The 27,718-nt window shown below is 36.5% G+C and overlaps 1 protein-coding gene across 2 annotated transcripts in view; it reads right to left on the bottom strand.

The window, feature by feature from the left end:
* Positions 1–27,718, bottom strand: part of LOC131432203 (uncharacterized) — a 199,384-nt gene that overhangs the window by 127,135 nt on the left and 44,531 nt on the right. The window contains exon 2 of one of the 2 annotated variants that reach the window (XM_058598338.1): positions 18,067–18,119. The exons of the other annotated variant lie outside the window; for it this stretch is intronic. Within the exon in view, the coding sequence (XP_058454321.1) occupies positions 18,067–18,094 (28 nt within the window). The 5' untranslated portion in view covers positions 18,095–18,119. The remainder of the gene's footprint in view (positions 1–18,066; positions 18,120–27,718) is intronic. 2 annotated transcript variants of the gene reach the window in all.

Below are 27,718 nucleotides of genomic sequence, written 5' to 3'. Positions count from 1 at the left end.
GGCCTTCATATTTTTGGATTTGGTCAGCTCATTCGCAGTGACTCTACTTTCCTCAGGAACCAAGCTGTCTGATTGGTCAACCTCAGCTACGCTATCAGCAACGGCTCTTTCATATGGACTAACAATGTTAAGTCCTAAATTGTGAGAACACACAAACTGCTGGCCTAGCGCATTTGCCTTCTCTACTGGTGTGATTAACGGTATTCCTTCAGCTGCGTCCTGGGGTGACATCAGAGGAGGAATAGGCTTCGGTTTTTTCTTAAGCACCTTCGTTAAGGACCAGAAGGGCTTTGAATGTGGGAGAATTTCTCGAAGCTTTTGCCGGAAGTTCCTGTTGCGAAGCTCAGATATCCTTTCCTGGATTATCCTAGTTAAGTTGTTATAAGTAGTCTTCCTATCTAGAATGCCAGTTCGTTGATACTGCCTCCGGTAGATATTCCGAAGTCGGATGAGTTTCTTGGTGACACTGTCGATTTGAAGAGAGGAACTCGGCATATGTTGTACTGGAACCGTCCTATCACGAGCGACTGTGATTGAATGCTGGAAGGAAGATAGGGCCGCATCGATTTCCATCGGGGAATCAAGTGGCAGATCGATATTAATAAGTTGGTCGGCGATTTGTTGAAATTGGACCCAATCGGTGCGATAATAGTTCCTCCTAGGTTGAATAGGCACTGTTTCTGGTGAAGATCCCAACGTCAATATTACTGGAAAGTGGTCGGAAGAGAGCTCGTTGAAAACAACCGGAGAGCTGTCTATGGCGATGTTGCTGATGAATATATCCAAAATGGAATGAACTCCCGATCTGGAAAGTCGCGTTGGTTGATCCGGAGCGAAGATGTTGTATTGTCCAGCTTCGTAATCTTCGGCAAGTACGAATCCGTTTCGATTCTGTCTTCTGTTTCCCCACAGATCATGCCGTGCGTTCAGGTCCCCAGCAATGATGAATTTGTTCTGTCGTCGAGTGAGCATAGCCAGATCTCGCTTCAATGATGCACACGTACCATCTCGAAGATTGGTTTGTTTGGGGCAGTATGCTGCAATGATGATGATGGGTCCCGTCGTCGTTGTAATCTCAATTCCGATGGCTTCTATGAGTTGCAATTTAAAGGCTGACAGAAGCCTGTGCTGAATGGATCGTTTAATGGCAATGGCAACTCCCCCTCCTCTGGTAGTTGCCCTGTCGAGCCTGTGAATCCTGTAATTGGAAATGAAAATAGAAATTTCAGGTTTAAGATGAGTTTCAGTTAAAATAGCAATATCGGCATTCTTCTCTTGAAGAAAGTCGGACAATTCAGCAGTTTTGCTCCTGAGTGAGCAAGCATTCCAATTTACTATAACCAACTCATTATATTGCATATTCGATGATGAATTTGCCTAAGGCGTTGATTTGATCTAACCGCGTTCTGCAGTTTCGTAGTTTTGTTGTCATTGTTTCAAAAATGACGATCAGTTGTTCAGCAGAGAATAAATCACCAGAGTCATCCTTTGCTTGTGGGTGGTTATTGCCCCATCCAGGAGGGATTCTTGAGGAAGATTCTTTTTGAGATCCAGCGGCTGAAGTCTTTGGATTGCTGCGAGGAAGTGGCGGCAAATTCGGAATATCCCTCTTCGGTGGGAGCCGTGGGAAATTAACTTCATCCTTCTGTGGAACATTCTTGCGCGTTGATTGTTTACGGGACGCCTGTTGTCGAATTTTTGTGAACTCAGCACGTTTGGGACACGATTTGCTAGTAGATGGATGGTCGCCATCACAGTTCACACATTTTACAGCGATGTCATCTAGTAGGCAATCGTTGGTATTGTGTGGTTCGGCACATTTCCCGCACCGACTTTTCATGTGGCAATTCCTCGCTCCATGGCCGTAGTTCAAACAGTTCGTGCACTGTGTGACATCCCGATGTACCGGTTTATACTTTTGCCATTCGATGATTATGTGAAATAACGATTTAATCGTTTTCAGTTGACTCATGGTGATGGATCCCTTCTCCAGATGAATCAGGTACAGTTGATCTCTAAACTTTTTGTCCGTATTATGTCGCTTCATTTTAAATACCATCAAAGGCTTTAGTCCAGCCTCCGATAGTGCCTGCTTTAGTTCGGCTTCCATCATGTCGGGTAGTCCTCGAAGTACAACCTTCATAGGTTTGTTGGCGGCAATATCGTGTGTGAAGTATTCCGCTTTTGTCTGCTTCAGATAGCATTCCACTCCTTTGTAGTGGTTCAAAGCCGAAACAGTTATTTTGTAGCCTTCAGTACATAAACGGATTGTTGCCTGTAGTCCTTTGCTGATCAGTGTGTTGAAATCCGAGCGTAGAGTTGGTGGGAAGCCCTTCAGGTAGAAAGGCGGCATTTTTTCCTTCTTCTGCAGTTCCTCTTCGACATCTACTGGTAGATCAGCATATTGGTTTTTACTCAGCAAACGGTCGTTTACCTGTACATCACTTGGCTTCAGACGCTTAGCATCCTTTGGATCCTTCTCGGATCTATGGCGGTTTTTACCCATAGCTTGGGTAGGTAGACAACTGCGAATAAAAAATAAAACAAAATCGAAATTAGTCGTAGTAGGTTATTCGTCTATCCACATCGAGTGTTAGATGACGAATGATCGATTTTCGACCACGGTTCCCCTTTTATACGCATTCAGTTGAAGATATGTGCCTGACTATCTCAAAATCGTCGTCCTTGCGCGAAAAACCCAAGCGAAAGTAAAAAGTTTTCCGCGTTGTTTTCAAATTTTAAGAAAACTTAATTTTTGAGTAGTTTGTGGTTATCGCACACTGTTCGAAATATTATCCTGAATTCCTGATCATATTTTTGATGAAATGGTGGAAGAATTATGTTGCTACCATTAATACAAGTCGAGATATTCGCGATTAAGTTCTGCCCATTCTTCCATATGGCTAATTTTGAAAAGGCACCCCATAGTAAAGTAAGTCGTATTCACGACAAAAATACGTCGATGATTTGGTCACCGCTCTCCAAAAGACAAAATTGAACATGTGAGATGTGCACTTAATGCGTACAACCAGACCCTGTCAGCTTGGAGCGAAATCAATCTTCAGTTCAGCAACGCCATCGCACGGCATCACATTCAATATATCATGTCAATTGTATGGGTGCGCAGTGCTGCTATTTTGGCGCGCACGACATTTCTCGACATTTGACATTTCTCTCCCCTGCTTCTATGTACGAGATTCGATGCGGACTCGCCTGAGGGCACCATGTTCGCAAGAAAGAATGTTGCCAATGATTTGTTCGGGAAATGTGAGAGCTGGCTATCTTGTTAATATGGTGTCTTTGGTACAACTCACATATTCAATTTACATGCGAAGTGGAGAACAATAACCGATTGCCGTACTTGGATATGGTTCTAATCAGAACGGAGAAACAAACAATCGTCACCGACTGGTACAAAAAACCCGTCGCATCGGGACGATTGTTGAATTTTTTCTCGTTCCACCCGCTGTCGCAAAAACTAAACACGGCTACCGGTTTCATTGGGAGAGTTTTTCGATTGTCGACGTGCAAATCTATTGTTGAGAAAAAGAAAACAGTGCGTGAATACTTACTCCGCAACAACTATCCTAGCTCGCTAGTTAATAGACTAATCAATAGATTTGTAAACAAACCCAACGTGGACAACCGAACGGACGGTGATCAGACGGTATTTAGATCTCTTCATCACGTTGATTCCCTCACCCCGGCGCTTGCAAAAATTATAAAACGAAACCAGAGAAATGTGCGTTTAGGTTTTAAATGTTTGAAAACTAACGCATCTCTTTTCTCCAAATTGAAGGATCCGACACCGAAACTTATCAGACGCAATGTGATCTATCGCATTCCCTGCATTGATTGCGATAGTTCTTACATTGGTCTGACTACACAGCAACTGAAACAACGGTTGTCCGGACATCGTTCATTAATACAACGATATAAAAAATTCAAATTGTCGGATTCCGAAAAGACAGAGAGCAATATAGATGAGTTCAAAAAAACCGCATTGATGGTTCATATGATCGACAATGAACACAGTTTTGATCTGAACAAAACCAGAATTCTCGATCAAGAAAACAGAACTAATGCGTTACAAATATTAGAAATGTGCCATATTTTTACTGACAGTTCAACCATTAACTTCAGAACCGACACGCATAATTTGAATGCTGTATACTCCGGTCTGTTGCTCTCTCTCACACATTAACTGTCAATCTCGCCTCCGATTTCGCTATCTATCATTTCTCATCTGTTTCACTCTAATTTTTGCTCTACTGTCTTCCATATTCGCTGCTTGTAATATTTCAGTGCTCAATCGAAGTCGATGTGCGTGGGAAGTGCTTGTGTAAGTTCTTGGCAAAACAAATAATTCGAATCAAAATTTCTAAACAAATTGAATTCGTATGTCTCGTTTTTGTGTTTTAGTGTAGAGTAGCCGTTTTTCAATCAACTATTATAAATGTTACACCATACTTGACGAAAAATATTTGTAGTCGTTGTGAGTACATTTTGTAAAATTATTGTATTTTGTGGAAAAAATTTTTGTGACTAAATAATACATAACATTACAGTTGCCCTGAAGATGAAGGTATAACCTTCGAAACGTTGGCCTTTAACGAAAAATAAATGTTTTGACGAGAAACCATTTGACCAAAAAGCCATCTAATGTCTTAATTAAGGAACGAAAAAGAAACGACATGGCGACCGTGTCAAAAGTGTCTGTCTCCGGTAAATAGTGACAGTTTTCGTTGAAGAAGTACAAAAAGTGACCGTGAACATTTGTGACAACCAATCAACCAATAAGTACCAGAAGTAGCCGGAAGAAAACACAAAATAGTGATATCCGAAACAGTAGTTACAGCAGTATAAACAGTGGTTCCGTTCAAACAGTGGTTCCGTTCTAAGTACCAGCAGTAGTCGAAACGGAAGAAAAAAAAACAGAAAATTGCATTATAGCACCAGAAATCTTTTCGAAAACGTATACACTATCTAAGCACTCCCGCAGTTCGGTAATGTTTTGTCTGTTCATATTAAAGAGGTTCCCTGGTAAACCGAACATAAAAACCAGAACAGTGTAAAAAAAAAGTATTTTTATCAACTGCAACGGAACATTCGATATTTGTGGCTGGTCGTGTCATCGAAGTATAATGCAGCTTAATATCAATACATGACAACCTTGTTTCGAGTGGAATCAATACCGATGTTAGTGGAAGCAGCAACATTAGCCTGAATAAATTCTACGTTAGCAGTCAACCAACCGCAACCGTGAACTCGAATGTATGTATACACTCCATCTCCACACTCCATCAGGTAAATAATTAGTAAGACCCCTAGAGATAAGTAGCTAGCAAAGGAAATCGTAATGGACAGACAGGAACTAAAAGAGTTCCAAGAATTGTTAGACGAAATAAAACAAGGGAAGGGAACAGGAGCTTTTGCCCCCCTTGAGAAAAATTCGTGCAATAAGTGGAACGAACTAGTTAAAAGAATTAAAGATTTACCAGGAGACGATCCACTAACCTGGGTAAATTATGTAGAAGAAGAGGAAGAAAAACCAAATCAATGAGAATAAATAGTAAAAGTAATAAATAGTAAAAAATTCTTTTATTTATTTTTATTTTTGCTCTTGCTTATATTATAAATGGAAGACCCCTTCTGGGACAATATAGAGTTGTGGGAGTTAATTGACGATTTCCTACAAGAAGTTTTTAACAGTCGAAGACGCGGCTAGCGCCGTAGATATATTTACTTGTTCCAAAATAAAAAAAAATTCCAGTTCGTTGCAGTAAAAATCAAATACCATGGGGAAAGGGCAATCAAAAGAAACCAACCAATCTGGTGACACTAATATCCAAATTAATGAGCATATTGAACAGTCTACGACGAGTCACCAAGACCATGAGATCAAATTGTGGATTATTATCGCAATTTCGACGATCTTACTACTATTAAAAATACATAAAATAATGAAAAAACGCTAGACCAAGAAAGGATTTAAAACAGCACAAAGCCTAAATTCAATCGCTTAAAACCCAACAAAAAAAATAAATAAAAATATATACATTAATATTATAGTTTCATCATTTTACTAGCTCACTAAATGCCTATGACAATAGAGCAATTACACGAAGAAATAAAAATACTTGTAACTATAGATAACAACTTAAAAAAATCGATTAACAAAAAATTTAAAACAGAAACTCTAACGACAAAATTAAACTATGCCAACGCGCTATATGCTCTAATAGAAGGCAATCTTTTAGAAAACGAAGACTCATCATCACACTCAGAATTCACATTTCTCGTTAAAGCAGCCAGAAATGCAATTACAGACATCCGTACTACAGTAACCTCGAAGATACAAGAACAATTAGTTGACGAGAAGAGAGGTACAGACTCCAAAATGACAAACACAACACCAGCAGTCTTTGACATCCGCCAGGCAACGGCGTTAGTACAAATGTACGACGGCACGCCGTTAGGATTGGATGCCTTCGTAGACTCAATAAATCTATTATCAGAAATTACTACAGCGGAACAATTGCCAATGGCAATAAAATTTATAAAAACACGTCTATCAGGTAAAGCAAGATTGGGCCTACCTGATAATATAAATGAGCTTATAGAAAACGTTAAATCAAGGTGCATGGACATTTCAACACCCGAAAACATAATTGCAAAACTAAAAGCCACCCGACAGAGTGGACCGATAACAAAATTTTGCGAGGAAGTAGAAAATCTAACTACTTCACTCGAACATGTCTACATTAAACAAAGAATACCCCCTGAGGTAGCAAAAACAATGGCTACCAAAGCGGGCCTAAACACTCTTGTATCAGAAATAAACCACCCTGAAACAAAAACAATATTAAAAGCAGGAAACTTCCATTCAATAAAGGAAGCTATCCAAAAAGCACAAGAAAATTTGACCGAAAATACAACCACCGCGCAAGTCTTAACCACACGAGCTAGGCAAAATCATAATAACTGCAAAAACTATAACCGTTTCTCTAGAGGAAACGGGAGGAATTTTTCCACCCAAAGCAATTATAGCGCAAATCAATGCTATAACGAGCCACACCGTATTTACAACAACAATAACCAATTCCATGCTAACAGATCTGAGCGCTCAAACAGCTCAAATTACTCACACTATAACAATAATAACCGACATTACCAACCTCAACAAACTCGATATGGGTCAAGCCGATTTCAGCACAATCGGCAGAATGTCTTTGTAGCAGGCTCTGAGCCATTACCGTATATACATCCAATGCAAATGCAAACAGCTGTGCCGGTCAATGCACCGAGCGAGCGGCAACAACTGCAACAGCAGAACCAACCGATGCAAAATCATTTTTTTTTTTGGCAAATGTGTTGACTTTAAATCGAAGCGCTTTAACTTCATTAAGGTCGGAGTACGAATGACTAACTCAATTTGTACTTTGCTGATAGATTCCGGAGCAGATATTTCAATTTTTAAAGCAAATAGAATAATTCCTAACCAAATTGTGAATAGAAATGTAAGAACAAAACTGACTGGAATAACAGATGGAGAAATAGAAACTACAGCAATAACCGAAACAGAACTAATGTTCGGAAATAATGTAACCACTAGACATCTTTTTCATTTAGTTGGACCACATTTTCCTATTCAAACAGACGGCATATTGGGCAGAGACTTTTTCATCTCCCACGAATGCCAGATCAATTATGAATACTGGTTAATAAATTTTAGTGTAAATAATATAAATGTATCTATACCTATAGAAGATAAAGTTAATGAAAACTATATTAATCCACAACGAAGCGAAGTGATTAGAAAATTAAGTAATCAAACTATAATAGAAGACATGGTAATCTTTTCACAGGAAATTGAACCAGGAGTTTTCTGTGAAAACGCTATCATATCCCCACAAAATCCTTATATAAAAATCATGAACACAAGAAAATCACCTGTAAATATATCCAACTTAGAATTCACATCTAAAATGGAACCCTTAGCGAATTACAATATAATGAAATTTAACAATAAACCCCTGAACGATACAAGAAACCATAAACCATTGAACGAAATAGACATGAACAACGTACCTACGTACGCACAAAAGGGTTTTTGCCTTTCTCTATAGAAAGGTATTAGAATTGCTGGAAAAACCGACTTTCGAACGGAGCCTCGGAGACCCATAGTGTTATATACCATTCGACTCAGTTCGACGAGATCGGAAAATGTCTGTGTGTATGTGTGTGTGTGTGTGTGTGTGTGTGTGTGTGTGTGTGTGTGTGTGTGTGTGTATGTGTGTGTGTGCACTTTTAGAAGATATTTGAACGCGCTCAATTTTCTCAGAGATGGCTAAACGGATTTTAACAAACTTGGGCTCGTTTGAAAGCTACTGTCGGGCCATTGATCAAGTTCGAAGATCAAATGGCTGTGACTTTTGGTTTCGGAGATATGATTGTATAAGTGACGTAACCGACAAAAGGCGTTGAATTTGAACGCGCTCAATTTTCTCAGAGATGGCTGAACCGATTTTAACAAACTTGGGCTCGTTTGAAAGGTACTATCGGGCCATTGATCAAGTTCGAAGATCAAATGGCTGTGACTTTTGGTTCCGGAGATATGATTGTATAAGTGACGTAACCAACAAAAAGCGTTGTATTTGAACGCGCTAAATTTTCTCAGAGATAACTGAACCGATTTTAACAAACTTGGGCTCGTTTGAAAGCTACTGTCGGGCCATTGATCAAGTTCGAAGATCAAATGGTTGTGACTTTTGGTTCCAGATATATGATGGTATAAGTGACGTAACCGACAAAACACATTGATTTTTACCGCTCATATATATATATGGGTGCTAAAAGTTTAGGATCACCTCTATTTTCGATAAGTTCTAGTGCTCAAAAGTTTAAGCACCTCGAAAAAAGCCTTCATGCAAAATTTGACCTAAATCGGACATGCGTAAGGGGTGCTGCCCGGTGGTAAAGGTTTGACAATTTTCGACCTTGAAAAAGCACCATAGGGGGGAGTACATGAAATTTCCAAAATCGAAATTTTTTTTGATGCCGAAACTCTTAAAACTGCATGAAACATCGAAATTTAGTGTTATCCCGAAAAAAATTTTTTTTGAAAAAATCAACTTTCTGGGACTTAGAAAAATTTTCATATATTTTCTAAGTCCCAAAAAGTCGACTTTTTCAAAAAAAATTTTTTTCGAGATGACACTAAATCTCGACGTTTCATGCAATTCTAAGCCTTTTGGCATCAAAAATTTTTTTTCGATTTCGAAAATTTCATGTACTTCCCCCTATGGTGAATTTTCAAGATATATGAAAATTCCACTAAGTGGACTAAGAAGGCTTTTTTTATTTTAGATTAGCATCACTGATTACAAATAGGCAACGCAAATGTCAAGCACTAGTTTGGAAAAATGATGCTGACTGTGTGACATAAACACTGAAGCATGCGTTTGTGAACTACTCGAATCAATCTGAATCAATTGGTCAAAATTAGTATCCGAAATTTTTTAATAAAAGTATGAAATATATTTTCATGAGACTGTTATGAAAGAAGAGAAAGGCATTATCACACCACTAGGTGGATTAAGAAGGGTTTTTTTATTTAAGGCCATCGTCCAAATACCATGCGCGCGGGTGGGTTTAGGAAATTTTCGATGGAAATTTTGAAAAATTTGAGAAAACCAAAAACATACAGACCTTTGAAATACTTTTATCTATCTACAGGGTGAAAATGGCGGGGAAATTTGGAGGGTTTTCCGAGTCTTATCAAAAATAGCTCTGAAAAATGAGTGTTTTTGTGATCTTTCAAAATTATCTGGAAAAATAATGCGATGACATAAATTTTTTTTTTCAAATAAACCTTATGATGGATACATAGATTACATTCAGACACATTTTTGGAAAACCTTTTCACTCTTTACATAGAAAATCCACGAATTTCAAAAATTTCCACTAAATCGGTCATATGAAATTGGTTGATTTTCCATGAAAAGCGTGAAAAGGTTTTCCATGAATGTTTCCGAATGTGATCTTTGTTGCCAGCATAAGGTTTTTTAGGAAAAAAAATTTCATTCCATCGAATTATTTTCCAAAAATGTGTCCGAATGTAATCCTTGTATCCATCATAAGGGTTATTTGAAAAAAAAAAATTATGTCATCGCATTATTTTTTCAGATAATTGTGAAAGATCACAAAAACACTCATTTTTCAGAGCTATTTTCGATAAGACTCGGAAAATCCTCCGAATTTTCCAGCCATTTTCACCCTGTAGATAGATAAAAGTATTTCAAAGGTCTGTATGTTTTTGGTTTTCTCAAATTTTTCAAAATTTTCATCGAAAATTTTCTAAAACCACCCGTGCGCATGGTACTTGGACGATGGCCTTAAAAGACATTTTTATTCAGGCCTATTTGCGTACAGGCTTTACGTGGCCGATTGAGCCGATTTTTTTAAAAAAATTTTTTGTATTCGATCTCGTTGTCACCCTTTTTCTAGGGGGAGAGGAGCTTCCATTTCCCTCCTGCGAGGATTGAGGGGCACTTTGTTCGTGGCTCATCTCGCATCGGTGGCATTGTTGATTTCCGTCTTCTTTTCGTTTTCCTTGTTATCCGCAGTCTTGATCTCGTTGCTAGTTACTGTAGGAGCGCCTTGTTGTACATTGTTTGCGGTTGCTGTTTGGTTAGATGGTGAAGGTGTTTTTGAAACAGGAGCACTGCATTCACTAGTTTCCGTTGCTGAGCGGTTGTCCTTGTTTTTGTTTGTTTTGTTTGTTTTCGCAGTTTCAGTGCAAGGTTCGCCGTAGTGTGCAGGTTGTTCACAAAACTGACATGTAACCAGTTGATTTTCATACGTAATCAGCGTTTTACATGGATGTATTCCACCTTGACCACAAACGATGTAAGATGGAATTGCTTTACGTAGTTACGTACCACTCGCACGCCATTCCGCATAACGGGGAAAAAATTCCGCCATACTTCCCTTTCGATGAAAAGAACTTCACCGTACTGCGACATGTTTTCCCGAACATACCCATCGCTGGTCTGCGGGGGAAGGTCATGCACGCGTACTTCTATTGCATTGTCCACCATCTACACAGGGATTTTATATTTAAAATTGTCATGATCAACATGCACCTCGTTGTTAACCGAAGCGAATGCAATTGCATCTCTTTCACGTTTGAACATAATGTACACACAGTTAGACGCCTTGTTGAATTGAATTTCACTTACATTGTTAGCGTCTAGATGCATTCGTTCTTTAAGTAAGATTTCAATTTCATTTGCTGCTGGTCTAACTTTGCAGCGCTTGAAATCAATTCATATTGAATTTGGTCTTGTAGGCCAAGTTTCAGGCTTTGTTAAATCGTATTTGCCCATTTCGTACACTCTATTGTTCACTACACTGTATTGTCTTTGTTTCTGTTGTCTCGACCGCAAACGATTTGCGACTGTATCTGATGAGATGAGAGCACGAACTGCACAAAAGGAAATTCACAACACGACGAAATAGAAACACAAGTCAATAAAATGTTGAACGACAAAATTATGGAACCTTCTATATCACCTTACAATAGCCCCATCCTCCTAGTACCAAAAAAATCAAACGACGCAAAAAGAAAATGGAGACTTGTGGTAGATTTTAGACAACTAAACAAAAAAATACTAGGAGACAAATTTCCTTTATCAAGAATTGATACAATTTTGGATCAACTTGGTAGAGCAAAATACTTTTCGACACTAGATTTAATGTCAGGATTTCACCAAATACCTTTAAAAAATAACTCAAGAAAATTTACAGCATTTTCAACACAAAGTGGACACTACCAATTCACACGTCTACCTTTCGGACTAAATATTAGCCCAAACAGTTTCCAAAGAACGATGACGATTGTCATGGCTGGACTTACACCAGAACACGCATTCGTTTATATTGACGATATAATAGTGATTGGATGTTCCATCCAACACCATTTACAAAATTTAACAAAAGTTTTCGAAAGAATTAGAAAATACAACCTAAAATTAAACCCAAACAAATGTAATTTTTTTAATACCGAAGAGACATATCTAGGACATAAAATTACAGATAGAGGAATATTACCAGATAGTACAAAATACGACGCCATCAGCAACTATCCGATACCGAAAATCAGCGACGACACTAGACGATTTGTAGCTTTCTGCAATTATTACCGTAAATTCGTATCAAATTTCGCAACGATAGCACACCCTCTCAATCAACTCCTTAAGAAAAACAAACAATTCGTTTGGACTAATGAATGCCAAAACGCTTTTAACACATTAAAACTATACCTAATGTCACCTAAATTACTTCAATACCCAGACTTCACACTACCCTTTATACTCAAAACCGACGCTTCAGACGTAGGTTGCGGAGCTGTACTTTCTCAAATCAGAAACGAAAACGACTTACCTATAGCTTTTGCGAGCAAAAGTTTTACCCCGGGCGAAAAGAATAAATCAACATTACTAAAGGAACTGACAGGAATACACTGGGGAATAAATTATTTTAAGCCTTACCTATACGGAAGCAAGTTTACGGTCAAGACAGACCACCGACCTTTAGTATATCTATTTAACATGAAAAACCCTACTTCTAAGCTAACAAGAATGAGATTAGATTTAGAAGAATTTGATTTCAACATAGAATATATTAATGGAAAAAGCAACGCTACGGCAGATGCCTTATCCAGAATTATAACAACCCCCGATGAATTAAAAGCCCTCAACATATTTAGAGTCAACACAAGAGCCATGACAAAATTAAATAATAATATTAATAATAACAACAATATTAACAACGACAATTTTAATAATAAACCGACAACTGTGAAAGACAAGCTACCAACGACAAAAGATAAAAAGACTGATCACCTTGTTATCTATACGACCGAAAACCCGACTGAAACGAGAACCTTACCCAAATTAAGAATTACTGTAGAAGATACATACCTAATAATTAGCATATACAAAGAAGCGCAAATGAAAAAATTAATAAAGCAAATAGCAACATATGTAAATGAAAGAAGAGTTCTAGAACTCATACTTTCAACATTAGAACAAGAAATGACAAAAATGAAAATAGATAAAGTCGCAATGTCGACAGAAGAAGCAATATTTAAAACGGTACCCATGAAAATATTCAAAACATTAGTACAACAAACGAATAAAAACATACAAATAATAATGTATCATCCACCCAAGTTAATCAGTGAACCTGGCAAGATACAGAATCTTTTAAAAAATTACCATGAAACCCCTACGGGAGGACATGTAGGACAGCATCGTCTGTACCTCAAAATAAGAGAATATTACAATTTTAAAGATATGAAAGGAACTATTTCACGATTCATAAAGGCCTGTGAGTCGTGTAAAAGGAATAAAATTTTTAAACACACTAAAGAAAAACAAACATTAACTAACACACCGTCAAAACCATTCGAAATAATATCAATAGATACAATAGGTCCATTACCCAAATTCAACAATAACAACCGCTACGCAATAACCATACAATGTGAACTAACAAAATACATTGCAATAATACCCATCCAAAACAAAGAAGCAAATTGCAATTGCTAAAAGCTTAGTAGAAAAATTCATACTAATATACGGAAAATTTTTGGAATTAAAATCCGATCAAGGAACCGAGTACAAAAATGAAGTACTTGAGAAAGTATGCAAATACTTACAAATCAAACAAAATTTTGCAACTGCCTATCATACGCAGACTATTGGGTCATTGGAGAGAAATCACAGATGCCTAAACGAGTATCTGCGATCCTTCGTCAATGAACACCAATCAGACTGGGATGACTGGTTACCATATTACGCATTTACTTACAACACTACACCACATTCGGAACATCAATTTACACCATACGAATTAGTCTTTGGAATTAAAGCAAAATTACCACAAGAAAATTACCCAAAGATAACGAACCCCGTTTACAATTTTGATCTTTACAGCAACGAACTCAAATACAAATTGGAAAAATCTAACGTAATAGCAAAACAAAGATTAAGTGAAAGTAAAAACTCCAGATGCAAAAACTCAAATATCCATACAAACCCACTAGAAGTACAAATAGGCGAAATAGTGTATTTACAAAACGAAAATAGGAAGAAACTTGATTCATTTTATATTGGACCGTACACCATAATAAAACTTTTAAATGTAAATTGCGAAATCGAAAACAACATAACAAAGCAACGAATGATAGTACATAAAAACAGACTTCTAAAGGGTTAAATAAAAAAAATCCAAATTTTTATATACATTTTAACGACACACATGCAAACCCAATTAAATCACACATACAGTAGATTATATACAGCAGATACACAAAACACTTCAACATTCACTATCCATTAATAATGTTAGGGAGCCAGTTCGATTACATTTGAATGATTACACTACGTTACATCATTCAACCAAAAGGAGAGTGATGTAGCATGATAATATTGACCCGACTAACCCAAACGAAATACTTTCCCACATTCCAGCATTCACACTAAGTTCTCATGCTAGCCGGCCGTGTTGCAACATATGCTGCACACCGCGAGCTAAGCAAGCTTCCCACTCTATCCGCCGATGCGACATTTCTTTCCCTTGCGCAATGCGCTATAGGTTCAATCGCCTTCTTTTGCATTGATGCACCAATCGATATTCTCTCTCTTTCTCCTCTCTCCCGCTAACAATTTATTTAACGAAAGAATTGTAACTGGCTCCTCCCACCTTTATGTATATCATAGAACAGGCAGTAGGTTAATTTAAGTTGGAAATATCTTAATAAAATCAACCTAAGACAAACAATCAAGGATGGAAGTCGGCATTCTTCTAATGTCTTAATTAAGGAACGAAAAAGAAACGACAGTGTCCTGGGGAGAGAAAACTTTCATTTTTAATTCCTTGTCTCTGTGCGGCTTATCAGGAATCAGAACAGATTGGCTCGAATGGCACGTTCCCCTTGTTGTGCGGCTTAACATAGTGAAACGATTGTGTGTCCAGAAAAAGTTTTACATTTTGTCGTGAATGTTGAATATAGATATAAGTTAGAATTCATCATTTATATCGTTTTGTTTTAAATGAATTAAATATCGTTTAGTTTCGAGGTCATCTTTTAGTTCAGTGTAGGAGCTGTTTTAGTACAAATCGAGTAAACAACAACAGACGGAATAAAGTTAAAGTGAATGCTGGCATTCTCGTTTAGTTCCTGAACCTGGAAAGTTATATTTGGTTTTGTCTCCCGAAAGTTTCCCTTCTTGGATGGTTTGGACAATCACTGGATTTCTGCTGGATAGTCGCTTGAAGAGCTGGTCATCATCTGGATTGGTTTTCACCTAGTTTGTCTTCTCTGCCTTTTCCTGACAAAGGATAAATTCTAAAAGGTGAGTTAAGTTTCGCTGATATAGCGAATAATTTAACAGTGGCGACGAGGAAAAGCGAATTCATTTAATAGAGTTTTCTCTATTTCACGGTTTCAAAAGCAAAAAAAAATTGTGTATAGGAAAAGTTACCGTAGTGGTACCAATTTGTCTCATTATTAAGCAGGCTCTTTGGGTACAGTTTTTCTGCAAATCATACGGTAAAGTGTAAAAAAAACGTAAGTAGAGTGAAATATTTTACAAATCGTGTTCGGAAGAATTAAATATTTCGCCATTTTGTTTAGTGGCATTAGTTTTTCATTGTTCTTTTGTTTGGACAAATTGCATGACAATGAAGCTATTGTATATGCGGCCATATTAAGAGTGTTTCTTTTGTAGGTTTTGGATTGCGACGGATTATATAATTAAAAGGACGCCAAAGGGTGAATACTAAAACGGATCGGCGATTGTCGAGGAAGAAAAAAAAGCGGAAAGCGGAAAATTGAAAAATACGACGGCTGATTGGCTGAGTGGCTGACAGTAAAAGGATATCTGGGGTAAGCCAGTTTTTTTTCTCCTTTTTATGATCGAATTTATATGAAATCAAAATTTTGCAGTGTTTTATCACTTATTCATATTCAAAATTATTTCACATTCTGTTAAATATTGATATATAACGTTTTTGGTCTTTCACGCGATTGAATATTGTTGAGTTTCATTCAGATATCAGTATTTTATTCGTTCGTTCATATATTAAATTATTTATTTTAAATTTTATTAAATACAAATTCATTTTAATTAAGAATGGCTCAAATGAGCATTACTATTGAACCCTTCCGTAAAGGATGTTCTTTTACGGAATGGGCTGAGCGCCTAGATTATTTTTTCATCGTTAATAAAATACCAATGGGCAACAGAAAAGCACATTTCATTGCTCTGTCTGGTCCAGCTGTGTATACAGAGCTGAAATTGATTTATCCCAACGGCAATTTGAATGATGCAACTTTTGCTGATATTATTAGTAAACTAAAAGCGCGGTTCGAAAAAACGGAATCTGATTTGATTCAAAGGTTAAAGTTTAATAACAGATCGCAGCAGCCAAATGAATCTTTAGAGGATTTTGTGCTAGCTTTAAAGCTGCAAGCCGAATTTTGCGCTTTTGGAAATTTTAAGGAAGCAGCCATTATTGATAGGATTATCTCGGGACAATGGGTTACGAAAAAAATTAATAAATGAAAACATGCCATCTCTTGAGGCAACTGAAAGGTTCCTGACTACTTGGGAGATGGCTGATACAAATGCAAAAAGTTTCATGGTTTATACTCCGATAGATCAAGATCGTATTGCTTATCATAATACTGCGTTTAAGGGGGGCTCTCAAATGAATAAGCTCAAACATGTATATGAATTAGCTATGAAATATAATAATTCTTCGAGCGATCGTAAATATGAATCCCCGCGAGGTGACGTAAAGAGTAGATTGGGGTATAATTATCAAAATAAATTTCCGTATTATAAGGATAACAGATTCAAATCGGCAGAATGGAATGATACGAAAGATCGAAAAAGACCAGACTACTCACACATTATATGTGATTTTTGCGGTGTCAAAGGGCACATAAGAAGGAAATGCTTCAAATTAAAAAACTCACAGCGTGGAGGAGTTAAATTTTTGGATGAATGTAACCGAGCGGGTCCCAGTCAAGGATCAAATCTAAATGAAATTTTTAGCAGGATGCGAGCTGACGATTCCGAGAGTGATGAGGAAGATCGTGACACAGGTGACGTTGATTGCACGCAACTTTCTTTTATTAACAGTATAAACAATCCGTGTATTATAAATGTTGATATTGAGCGAAATATGGTTCAAATGGAAATAGACAGTGGTTCGTCGGTCTCGGTAATGAGCAAGGCTCAGTATTATTCTACCTTTACAAATGTACTTTCCAAATGTTTTCAGCAGTTAATTGTAGTTAACGGGGATAAATTAAAAATTGCAGGGGAAGCCAATGTCTCGGTGAGGTTTAGAGATAAACAAGCCAGGCTGAAATTATTAGTTCTAGATTGCGATAACAGCTTTATTCCTTTATTGGGAAGAACTTGGTTGGATGTATTTTCCAATAACTGAAGGCAATTTTTTTCAAAGGACGATGCTATAAACAATATATTGCATAATAATGAGGTGAAATATCAAGTGTACTGAAGGAAAACTTCAAGTCAGTATTTATAAAAGATTTCTCTAAACCTATAAAAGGTTTTGAGGCCGATTTAGTATTGAAGGGGGAGGTTCCTATTTTTAAAAAAGCTTATGAGGTTCCATATCGATTGAAGGACAAAGTTGTGGAATACTTAGATAATTTGGAAAAACAAAAAGTTATAACACCATTAAAGACAAGCCAATGGGCATCTCCTGTGGTGGTTGTAATGAAAAAAGATAATCAAAAAAGGCTAGTCATTGATTGCAAAGTGTCCATAAACAAATTAATTATTCCTAATACATATCCCTTGCCGACTGCACAAGATATATTTGCAAGTCTGGCAGGATCTAAAGTATTTTGCGCATTGGATTTGGAAGGTGCGTATACTCAACTATCCTTATCTAATAGGTCTAGAAAGTTCATGGTCATTAATACATTAAAAGGCCTTTATACTTATAATAGATTACCACAGGGAGCTTCTTCCAGTGCTGCCATATTTCAGCAGGTGATGGACCACGTTCTAAATGGAATAGAAAATGTTAGTTGTTATCTGGATGACGTTTTAATAGCGGGTAAAAACCTTGACGAATGTAAAAAGAAACTTTATTTAGTACTGGAGAGGTTATCCTCTGTTAACATAAAAGTAAATTGGGAAAAATGTAAATTTTTTGTAAGGCAATTGCCATTTTTAGGGCATATTATCAGCGAAGAAGGGTTGTTACCTTGTCCTGATAAAATTTTAACAATCCAGAAAGCAAAAGTACCGCAAAATGTGACGGAGCTCAAATCTTTTTTGGGTTTAATTATGGCACACATTATTGATGGAATTGAAAAACCAATATGTTTTGCTTCTTTTTCTTTAAATTCAGCACAGAAAAACTACCCTATTCTTCACTTGGAAGCTCTGGCATTAGTATGCACAATAAAAAAAATTCATAAGTTTCTTTATGGGAAAAAGTTCTTGGTTTATACAAACCACAAACCTCTTGTGGGAATTTTCGGAAAAACAGGAAAAAACTCGATATATGTTACTAGACTACAACGATTTGTTTTGGAACTATCAATTTATGATTTTGAAATACAATATAGACCGTCTTCTAAAATGGGGAACGCTGATTTTTGTTCAAGGTTTCCGTTAGAAGAAAAGGTGCCAAAAGAGTTGGATGAAGAACTGATAAAAAGCATACATTTTGGAAGGGAAATCCCTATAGATACAGTAATGATAGCTAACTTGACAAAGACTGACGATTTTCTTCAAGAAATTATAAGATTCATGAAAAATGGTTGGCCAAAAAAAAATTGACAAACGCCTTGTTAATGTATTTTCTAATCAGCACGATTTGGAAATAGTTGACGAGTGCTTGTTGTATCAGGACAGAGTAGTAATACCGCAGCAATTGCAAGGCGGAACTTTGAAACTTTTACATGCCAACCATGCAGGAATAGCAGTTAGCTAGAAAGTTTGTTTACTGGTTTGGGATTAATTCCGACATAGAAAAATATGTAGCGGGTTGCGATGTTTGTAACAGCATGGCTATCGTTCATAAACCGAGTCTAAATGGACTCCAACCACAAAACCTTTCAGCAGAATACATATAGACTTCTTTCATTTCTCATCTTATAATTTTCTTATAATAGTGGATAGATTTTCAAAGTGGGTGGAAGTCGAGTACATGAGAGGGGGTACGGATTGTGCAAAAGTAATAAAAAAAATAATATCATCTTTTGCTCGTTTTGGGTTACCAGACGTTTTGGTATCGGACAATGGTCCACCTTTTAATTCACATAATTTCGTGGAATTTTTGGAAAACCAAGGAATAAAAGTAATGAAGAGTCCTCCTTATAACCCCCCCAGTAATGGACAGGCGGAAAGGCTAGTTAGAACAGTCAAATAGGTCTTAAAGAAATTCTTAATGGAACCAACATATATGAATTTGGAGATAGAAGATTTAGTAAACATTTTTTTAATTAACTATAGAAATAACAGCATGACGAATGACGGCAAATTTCCGTCTGAGAAAATATTCACTTACTCATCAAAGACCTTATTGGACCTTTCACATCCAAAAAGGCATTATAAAAAAATTTGCTAACCTGCACTATCCCGAATGATGCTAAAACTAACTGTCCTATAGAGAATGCAACTAAATGCGACCCTTTGGACGAACTGACAGCGGGAGATGCAGTTTGGTACAAGAACCACAATCCCCGCAATCAGTTCAGATGGTTGAAAGCAACCTTCATTAAAAAGTACTCTCATAATACATTTCAGGTCGCAGTTGGAAACGTGACCTGTATGGCCCATCGAACGCAACTAAAGATAGCAAACAGGGATAAAGCAGAACGACCAAACGTAAAGATAAAGATGGACTTTCGATCCGGAATGAAGAGTGACGAAGATGAAGACGAACCATTTCTCGGGTTTCCGGTTGTTCCCCCAATTAAAACCAAAAGGAAGCGAAAGCTAGAAGTATTGGAGTCGGCGGCTGTCGAGCCTAGGTGATCGAAAAGACAAAGAACGACAAAGGTCGATATGGATTATATTTATACTTAAAATTAGTTATGAATTTTGCCAATTATCGGCCAGAATCGATCTGAATTTTTATATTATTAGTGAACTGTTTGAAATTACAAAAATTTTTTCGAAATTAAAAACTTTCAAAAGGGGAAGAATTGTTGAATATAGATATAAGTTAGAATTCATCATTTATATCGTTTTGTTTTAAATGAATTAAATATCGTTTAGTTTCGAGGTCATCTTTTAGTTCAGTGTAGGAGCTGTTTTAGTACAAATTGAGTAAACAACAACAGACGGAATAAAGTTAAAGTGAATGCTGGCATTCTCTTTAGTTCCTGAACCTGGAAAGTTATATTTGGTTTTGTCTTCCGAAAGTTTCCCTTCTTGGATGGTTTGGACAATCACTGGATTTCTGCTGGATAGTCGCGTGAAGAGCTGGTCATCATCTGGATTGGTTTTCACCTAGTTTGTCTTCTCTGCCTTTTCCTGACAAAGGATAAATTCTAAAAGGTGAGTTAAAATTCGCTGATAAAGCGAATAATTTAACAGTGAATACGACTTACTTTACTATGGGGCGCCTTTTCAAAATTAGCCATATGGAAGAATGAGCAGAACTTAATCGTGAATGTCTCGACTTGTATTAATGGCAGCAACATAATTCTTTCACTATTTCATCAAAAATATGATCAGGAATTTAGGATAATATTTTGAACAGTGTGAGATAACCACAAACAACTAAAAATTTAAGTTTTCGGAAAATTTTAAAACAACGCGAAAAAATCTTTACTTTTGCTTGGGTTTTTTCGCGCAAGGACGACGATTTTAAGGTAGTCAGGCACATATCTTCAACTGAACGTTATAAAAGGGGAACCGTGGTCGAAAATCGATCATTTCTTCTTGTGCGTTGGATGAAAGCAGACGTCGGGCGAGAAGACGCATTCAAACAGCGGCATCGGAGGGCGCACCTTCTGCTTGGTTAAAAACCTCAAACGCTCAGGTCGTAGTTCTCATTTGCCGTAGTTCTCGTTGGAACCGCCTATTTGTGAAAAAGCTACAGACGTAATCACGTAAAAAGAAGCCTCTCAAGAAAAATTGATTCAGTTTGGCATCATTTGGCACTGCGAGCGGATGTGTCGATTTGTTCGCAAATCTAGTTTCAATTCAAGCAAGGACGATTGCATCAGCTGCTGATGGTGTGCATTGAAGAGAAAGAAAACAAGAAACGAAAAGTGGACAACATTATATAAAATCAGCCGTTCTAATGGCTCTAAATGTTATCTAAAGAACTATTAAGATTACTTCTTTGCAAATCGAAGGTAGAAATCATCAGTTTAGTGAAAATCCAAAATAATTTGATTTGCTTTGTGCACTTTTCGCTGTGCGAAAATCGTTCGAGATAAATGTTCTGAACTGTGCTAAATATCGTAGAGAACTCCATAATTTGGTCCTTCTGAAAGGCAGAAATGAATCCTGTACAGCATCTTGGATAGTTCCTTGATAGTATGCAAATCCGAAATGAGATAATCGACGTCAAAAACTATCAATGCGAATACGAAAGTGTAAAGAAATCGTGTCAGTTTTATTTGTATTCACGACATCCAGTTATGTCTCTGACATTACAAATCTGTACTTTTTTAGAAACGATTTTTAAGAAATTTCTCTGCTTTTACATAATCTTCCGAACATTTGTATATGACGGAAATATTGGGTAGAGGAGATGCTTTCTTAGCCCACTCGTACAATTCATTCGCGGATGAAATTTGACAATCATTGATCATTTGTATATTTGCGCGACGTGTCATTCTTCTGATAGTTTATCCAGCACCCTTTTCCATGAGCTGTCGCGTGAAACTTCCACTTTGCAAAACGATGAAAATCATGCTCGTGATGAAAAATAGATGCACTTAAGGTGAAATGTAGCGGAATGCGAAAATCGCGTTTTTGATCATTTATTCAAAAACTAGACTGATTTTCGAAAAACCAAAAACACTTAAGTTTTCGAAATCAAATTTTTTATAACTAAGCATTCTTAGAATTTTGAAATGTTGCTTTGCCGAGCCGTAATTGGTTTTTGAAATGTATAAACGGTTACTGTTCCGTTCCACGGGGATGATTTTAGAACTGAAAAGTAGTGTTTGTAGCAGAATTTTACAAAGAATCTGAAAATGCAACTCAAAATTATAAAATATTAGCTAAAACAAACGAAATATGAAAAAGTTTACATAAACTTTTCCGCATTTCTTTTATTGCTTGCGCGCTGCTGTTTCGTGTTGAGGTTGTGTGAGAAATGCACGGTGGGCACGGTGGCATTATATCGTGAGCAAAAATTACTTATAAAATAATGACGCGAATTTATGCAGCATTGGGTTTTGTGTTGAAATAAAAACGAGTTGAATACAATAAAAAGGGTATTGTAAGAAATCGTTTATTTTGTAAGTAACTGTCATTTATAATGCTAATAATGTAAAATTCTGTTGAGTTCAATGCATTGATGTTGCTGAAGCAATAAAGCTTGGCTGTGTAATATCGTATAACAGGTATTATTTTAGATTGTAGCAATTTTTATAGCAAAACTATAACTTCATCATTGACAAGCTACTGAATGAAATGAATACAAGCCAAGTATTATCGTTCATTAACCTTTGATACAAACAATGTGATAAAAATTGAGAGTCAGCTTGGAGTCAGTCAGCATGGAAAACTTATTGGAATTCATTGGTTTTTCAATTATTATAAATACAATGAATCAACGCTTGATTTTCCTTTCAAAATCGATTGAATAATAATGAACTACGAAATAACTTTATATTTAATTTCGTGCCACAAATATGTGCTTGAGAAAAGATTCACTAAATAATTTTAACTGCATGGTAAGATGAACTCATGCGAGTCAAGTAAATACTTTTACGTAAACTCTATCTCATCCCCGGGAAGGGCCTGGTGGACTACTGCAAAGATATCGAAAATACTTGAATGTTCTCTTGTCTTCAATCGTTCTTTTAAAGAAGAATTCATGCTTGCTACTAAGCTCAGGCATATGCATGGTTAGCAAGTTATTCAATACATATACATATAACCTCATGTTAGTCATTCATAATTACTCATGATTTATAGCTCTAGTGTAAGAGTAATCACTAACAATAACTATTGAATTAGCATATATTCAAAGTGTGAAGGATTCAAAAATCCATTACGTCCAGTCTTTTTTACAAGCCAATATAACGAGAGGTAAACCCACTGCGCGCAAAATTTTATCCGCTTCAGTTGAACGAACCGTCGCACAAAGCATACCAAGAAAAACGGACACATAGAAACAAGAACTTTTTTCAATGATTGAGCGCAGTGGGTTTACCTCTCGTTATATTGGCTTGTAAAAAAGACTGAACGTAATGGAATTTTAAATCCTTCACATTTTGAATATATGCTAATTCAATCGTTATTGTTAGTGATTACTCTTACACTAGAGCTATAAATCATGAGTAATTATGAATGACTAACATGAGGTTATATGTATATGTATTGAATAACTTGCTAACCATGTATATGCCTGAGCTTAGTAGCAAGCATGGATGCTTCTTCAAAAAAATGATTGAAGACAAGAGAACATTCAAGAATTTTCGATATCTTTGCCAGTAGTTCACCAGGCCCTTCCCGCCTTTACGTAAAAGTATTTACTTGACTCACATGAGTTCATCTTACCATGCAGTTAAAATTATATAGTGAATTTTTTCTCAAGCACATATTTGGGGCACGAAATTATATACAAAGTTATTTCGTAGTTCATTATTATTCAATCGATTTTGAAAGGAAAATCAAGCGTTGATTCATTGTATTCATAATAATTGAAAAACTAATGAATTCCAATAAGTTTTCCATGCTGACTGGCTCGAAGCTGACTCTCAGTTTTTATCACATTGTTTGTAGCACAGGTTAATGAACGATAATACTTGGCTTGTATTCATTTCATTCAGTAGCTTGTCAATGATGAAGTTATAGTTTTGCTATAAAAATTGCTACTATCTAAAATAATACCTGTTATACGATATTACACAGCATGCATTTTCAGATTCTTTGTGAAATTCTGCTACAAACACTACTTTTCAGTTCTAAAATCATGCCCGTGGAACGGAACAGTAACCGTTTATACATTTCAAAAACCAATTACGGCTCGGCAAAGCCAAATTTCAAAATTATAAGAATACTTAGTTATGATAAATTTGATTTCGAAAACTTAAGTGTTTTTGGTTTTTCGAAAATCGGTCTAGTTTTTGAATTTTAGTTCCTTGGTAACGTAACGAAACACGAAAGAGAAATAAAATCGGATCAAAAAGGCTACCAAACAAGCGGTAGCTTTATTGGATTTTATGTGATGTAGTCAAACTTGCAGCAGAAAATATCAAAACTTTCTGAGAGCATGAGAAATGCGCACAGCGAGCCACGTGGTTTTACGCGACCTAATGGCCTCAGCCCGTAAGAGCTTCGAGAAAAACATACACAGCTATTGCGTCATGTTTCTTGCATTCAGAAATAATTACTAATGTTTTATGATCGATTTCGCTGTTCATTTTCTAATAGAAAACAATGGGGAATATAGTCGCTTGGTCGATGTTCCAATGAAAGCCAGTTATGGCGTTTTGAATGACGAAGACGTAATTTTCCGCAAAATCGCAAATTATTAACACCCTCATTCTTGTTTACGTTCGTATCGGCAATACGACCAACAGGTACTTTCGAACGAATAAGAATAAGCCATTCTTGTTTTCACTCGAATGAATTTGAACGCGACTCGTTTGCCACAAAATATTCAAATATCAGTAAACTTCTACAAATAAATGCTAAGCCTTGATGAAATCAGTCCAATTCTTGTGATTAACCATATGCGAAACGGTTGAATGTATGCCAGTTTAGCTTTAAACGATACGTGTATTCGAACGTCATTCGTACGAACGAAAAGTCCCATTCTCGTTTACGGACGAATAGACGAAATGCCGTGGTTTCGATTCGTCAGTTTTAGGTTGCGAATCAATCGTTCGAACACATTGAATAAAGTTTAACCGATTTCCAACAATTTTTTTTTCGAATCTAAAGGTAATTTGTAATCAAATCATAAATTTGTGTTTTGCAGAAAACATTTAGAAAGCATAGCAGTATAATAAAATGCTGTTTTTTTCTGGCGAGCCTTCGAATATATGTGCGGTTCCAAGTTTTTACGCATCAAATTTTACATCTATTATGTACTTTATGGAAAATACGCCATGGGTAAACATTTTATTTTATATTAAATGCATGATTTTACCAATGTAATAAATATGTAGACTATCGAAAACATGACAAAATTTCAACAGAAACGCAACATGGTTTTAGCAGATACTACTGATCGGACTGCTATTTTAAATGCTTTTTTTTACTTTGCACGAAGTTTAATGCGAAAATTTCATTTACCGACTTGAATAAAATTTGTCCTGAGTACGATATTTATTTATTATGTAGCATTCGTCACTTCCTTGATACATGGAATCTTCCTAAAAAAAAGGCGGGTGGGTAATGTCAGACATAACTGGATGTCGTGAATACGAAAAAACTGGCACGCTCCCATCACTTTTCCGAATATCAGTTAGTTGATTGATTGTATGAATTGTGCAAGCTTTCCCCTTTTTCACTAATAGAGTTTGAAGCGATGCACCTACATTAAAGTACAGATTAGTTACATTAAACAGCTACTATTCTACAGCTATATATTCCAAACTTGAAACAATTCTTTTTTAATTTGCCAATATAAGAGGCTAGGTACGACAAATTCGTAGTTTATTTTTATTGAAGCCATGAAGTTCGAAGATATCTGATTCTTCTCGAAATTTCAGTACGAAACAATTACAATGGCCTGGGCTGAAATGTATCGACGATCTTCGGTATGTAAATCATTTTAATAATAATAATGATAGTAATAATAATGATAATAATAATTATAATACAGATTAATCTGTACATATATGTATGTATAAATAAAATACAGATTAACCTGTATATATGGCAACCCTGTATCGCATGGCATATTTTCACACGACCCCATACTAGTATAAAGATGTGTTCAACATCATCACATTCGCGTTCGCATTGCCGTTCGTAATTGAATGTGTTAGTGACAGTACAAATCTGCCTTTTTTCCGGTTTTCGGTGCCATCTAGCTGACGGTGTCTCGTACGTTCAGAGTAGCTGCTTTAACTTAAATGACGCTATTTCTCACATCACATTTCATTTTACACCTGCTACTGGTAACGGTGTAGGGACGTCCCCTTTGTTAGAATTCCTTTCCTGTAGTTAGTATGTTAGTATTAGTATCATCTGTAGTTAGTATAGTTAGTATTAGTATCATTTGTTCAATTTGTTCAACTCTGTTTCGCACGGCATATTTGTATACTAGTATAAAGATGTGTTCAAAATCATCACTTTCGCTTTCGCATTGCCGTTCGTAATTGAATGTGTTAGTGACGGTGCAAATTAATTTAACTTCCATCTTGATGAATCTTTTGGTAGGAAATATTGAGATCTGATATGGTTCTCGTGTGTGTCTTGTTTCAGCAATGGGCCTTGCTGGACTTTTTGGCTGCCTTTCTACCGATTTTCGGTGTCATTGTGCTGACGGTGTCTCGTGCATTCAGATCGGGAAACAGTGAGACGACAGGTCCTCGATGTTGCTCTCGTGTGTCTTGTTTCGGGAACAGTTGCTCAGCAAATGGTAGGAAATTTTTTTTTTTGCATAAATATGTTTATTAATCTTATTTTTGTGTATTACATCAACATTTTACAGTACAAGTGTTTTGACCCTTTGGCCTTTCATCTTTGTTGTTCATACGATTCGTTATTAATATTAGGTGTTTTAGTTACTCTTGTTTTACATACTAATGTTTAATAATAATATTTATTTTAATTATTTATAAAATGTCTACCTACTTATAACTATCCCTAACCTAATACGTACAAATTTTGAATTATTTGTATTTCAGAGATTGAGCACCTCTCTTCAAATTTCGTGCAGTATTGTTCGAATTTTTGTTCTAGTATATCCAGTGAGGCAATCTCATGTACTTCACTAGTCCTTGTCCAAGGGGGTAGATTTAGAATCATCTTTAAGATCTTACTTTGAATGCGTTGAAGCCTAAGTTTGTGTGTTCGTGCACAACCCCGCCAAACAGGGACTGCGTATTCAATTGCGGGGTAGATGATTTGTTTATAGACAGCCATCTGATTCTTCAGGCACAGTTTAGATGTTCTACAAATCAGCGGATACAGAGACCTAATGAGTATGCTGCATTTTTGAACGATTTTGTCAACATGTGACCTGAATATCAGATGTCTGTCAAAGGTGAGTCCTAGATAGATAACTTCATCGGACCATTGAATGACCTCATCACCAAATCGTATTCGGCCTTCGTCTGATGGAACAAGTTTTGGAGATCTTGAATGTGGAAACAAGATGACCTGAGTTTTTGCTGCATTGATCACAATTTTCCAGCTTGTAAAATATTCCGTTAAAGCGTCCAGACCTGTCTGTAGTTTATTCTTCAGAGCATTAATGACACGACCTTTGTAAAGAATGGCAG

The sequence above is a fragment of the Malaya genurostris genome, chromosome 2, assembly GCF_030247185.1.
Source record: "Malaya genurostris strain Urasoe2022 chromosome 2, Malgen_1.1, whole genome shotgun sequence".
NCBI lineage: Eukaryota > Metazoa > Arthropoda > Insecta > Diptera > Culicidae > Malaya > Malaya genurostris.
This window is presented reverse-complemented; position numbering and strand designations above follow the sequence as displayed.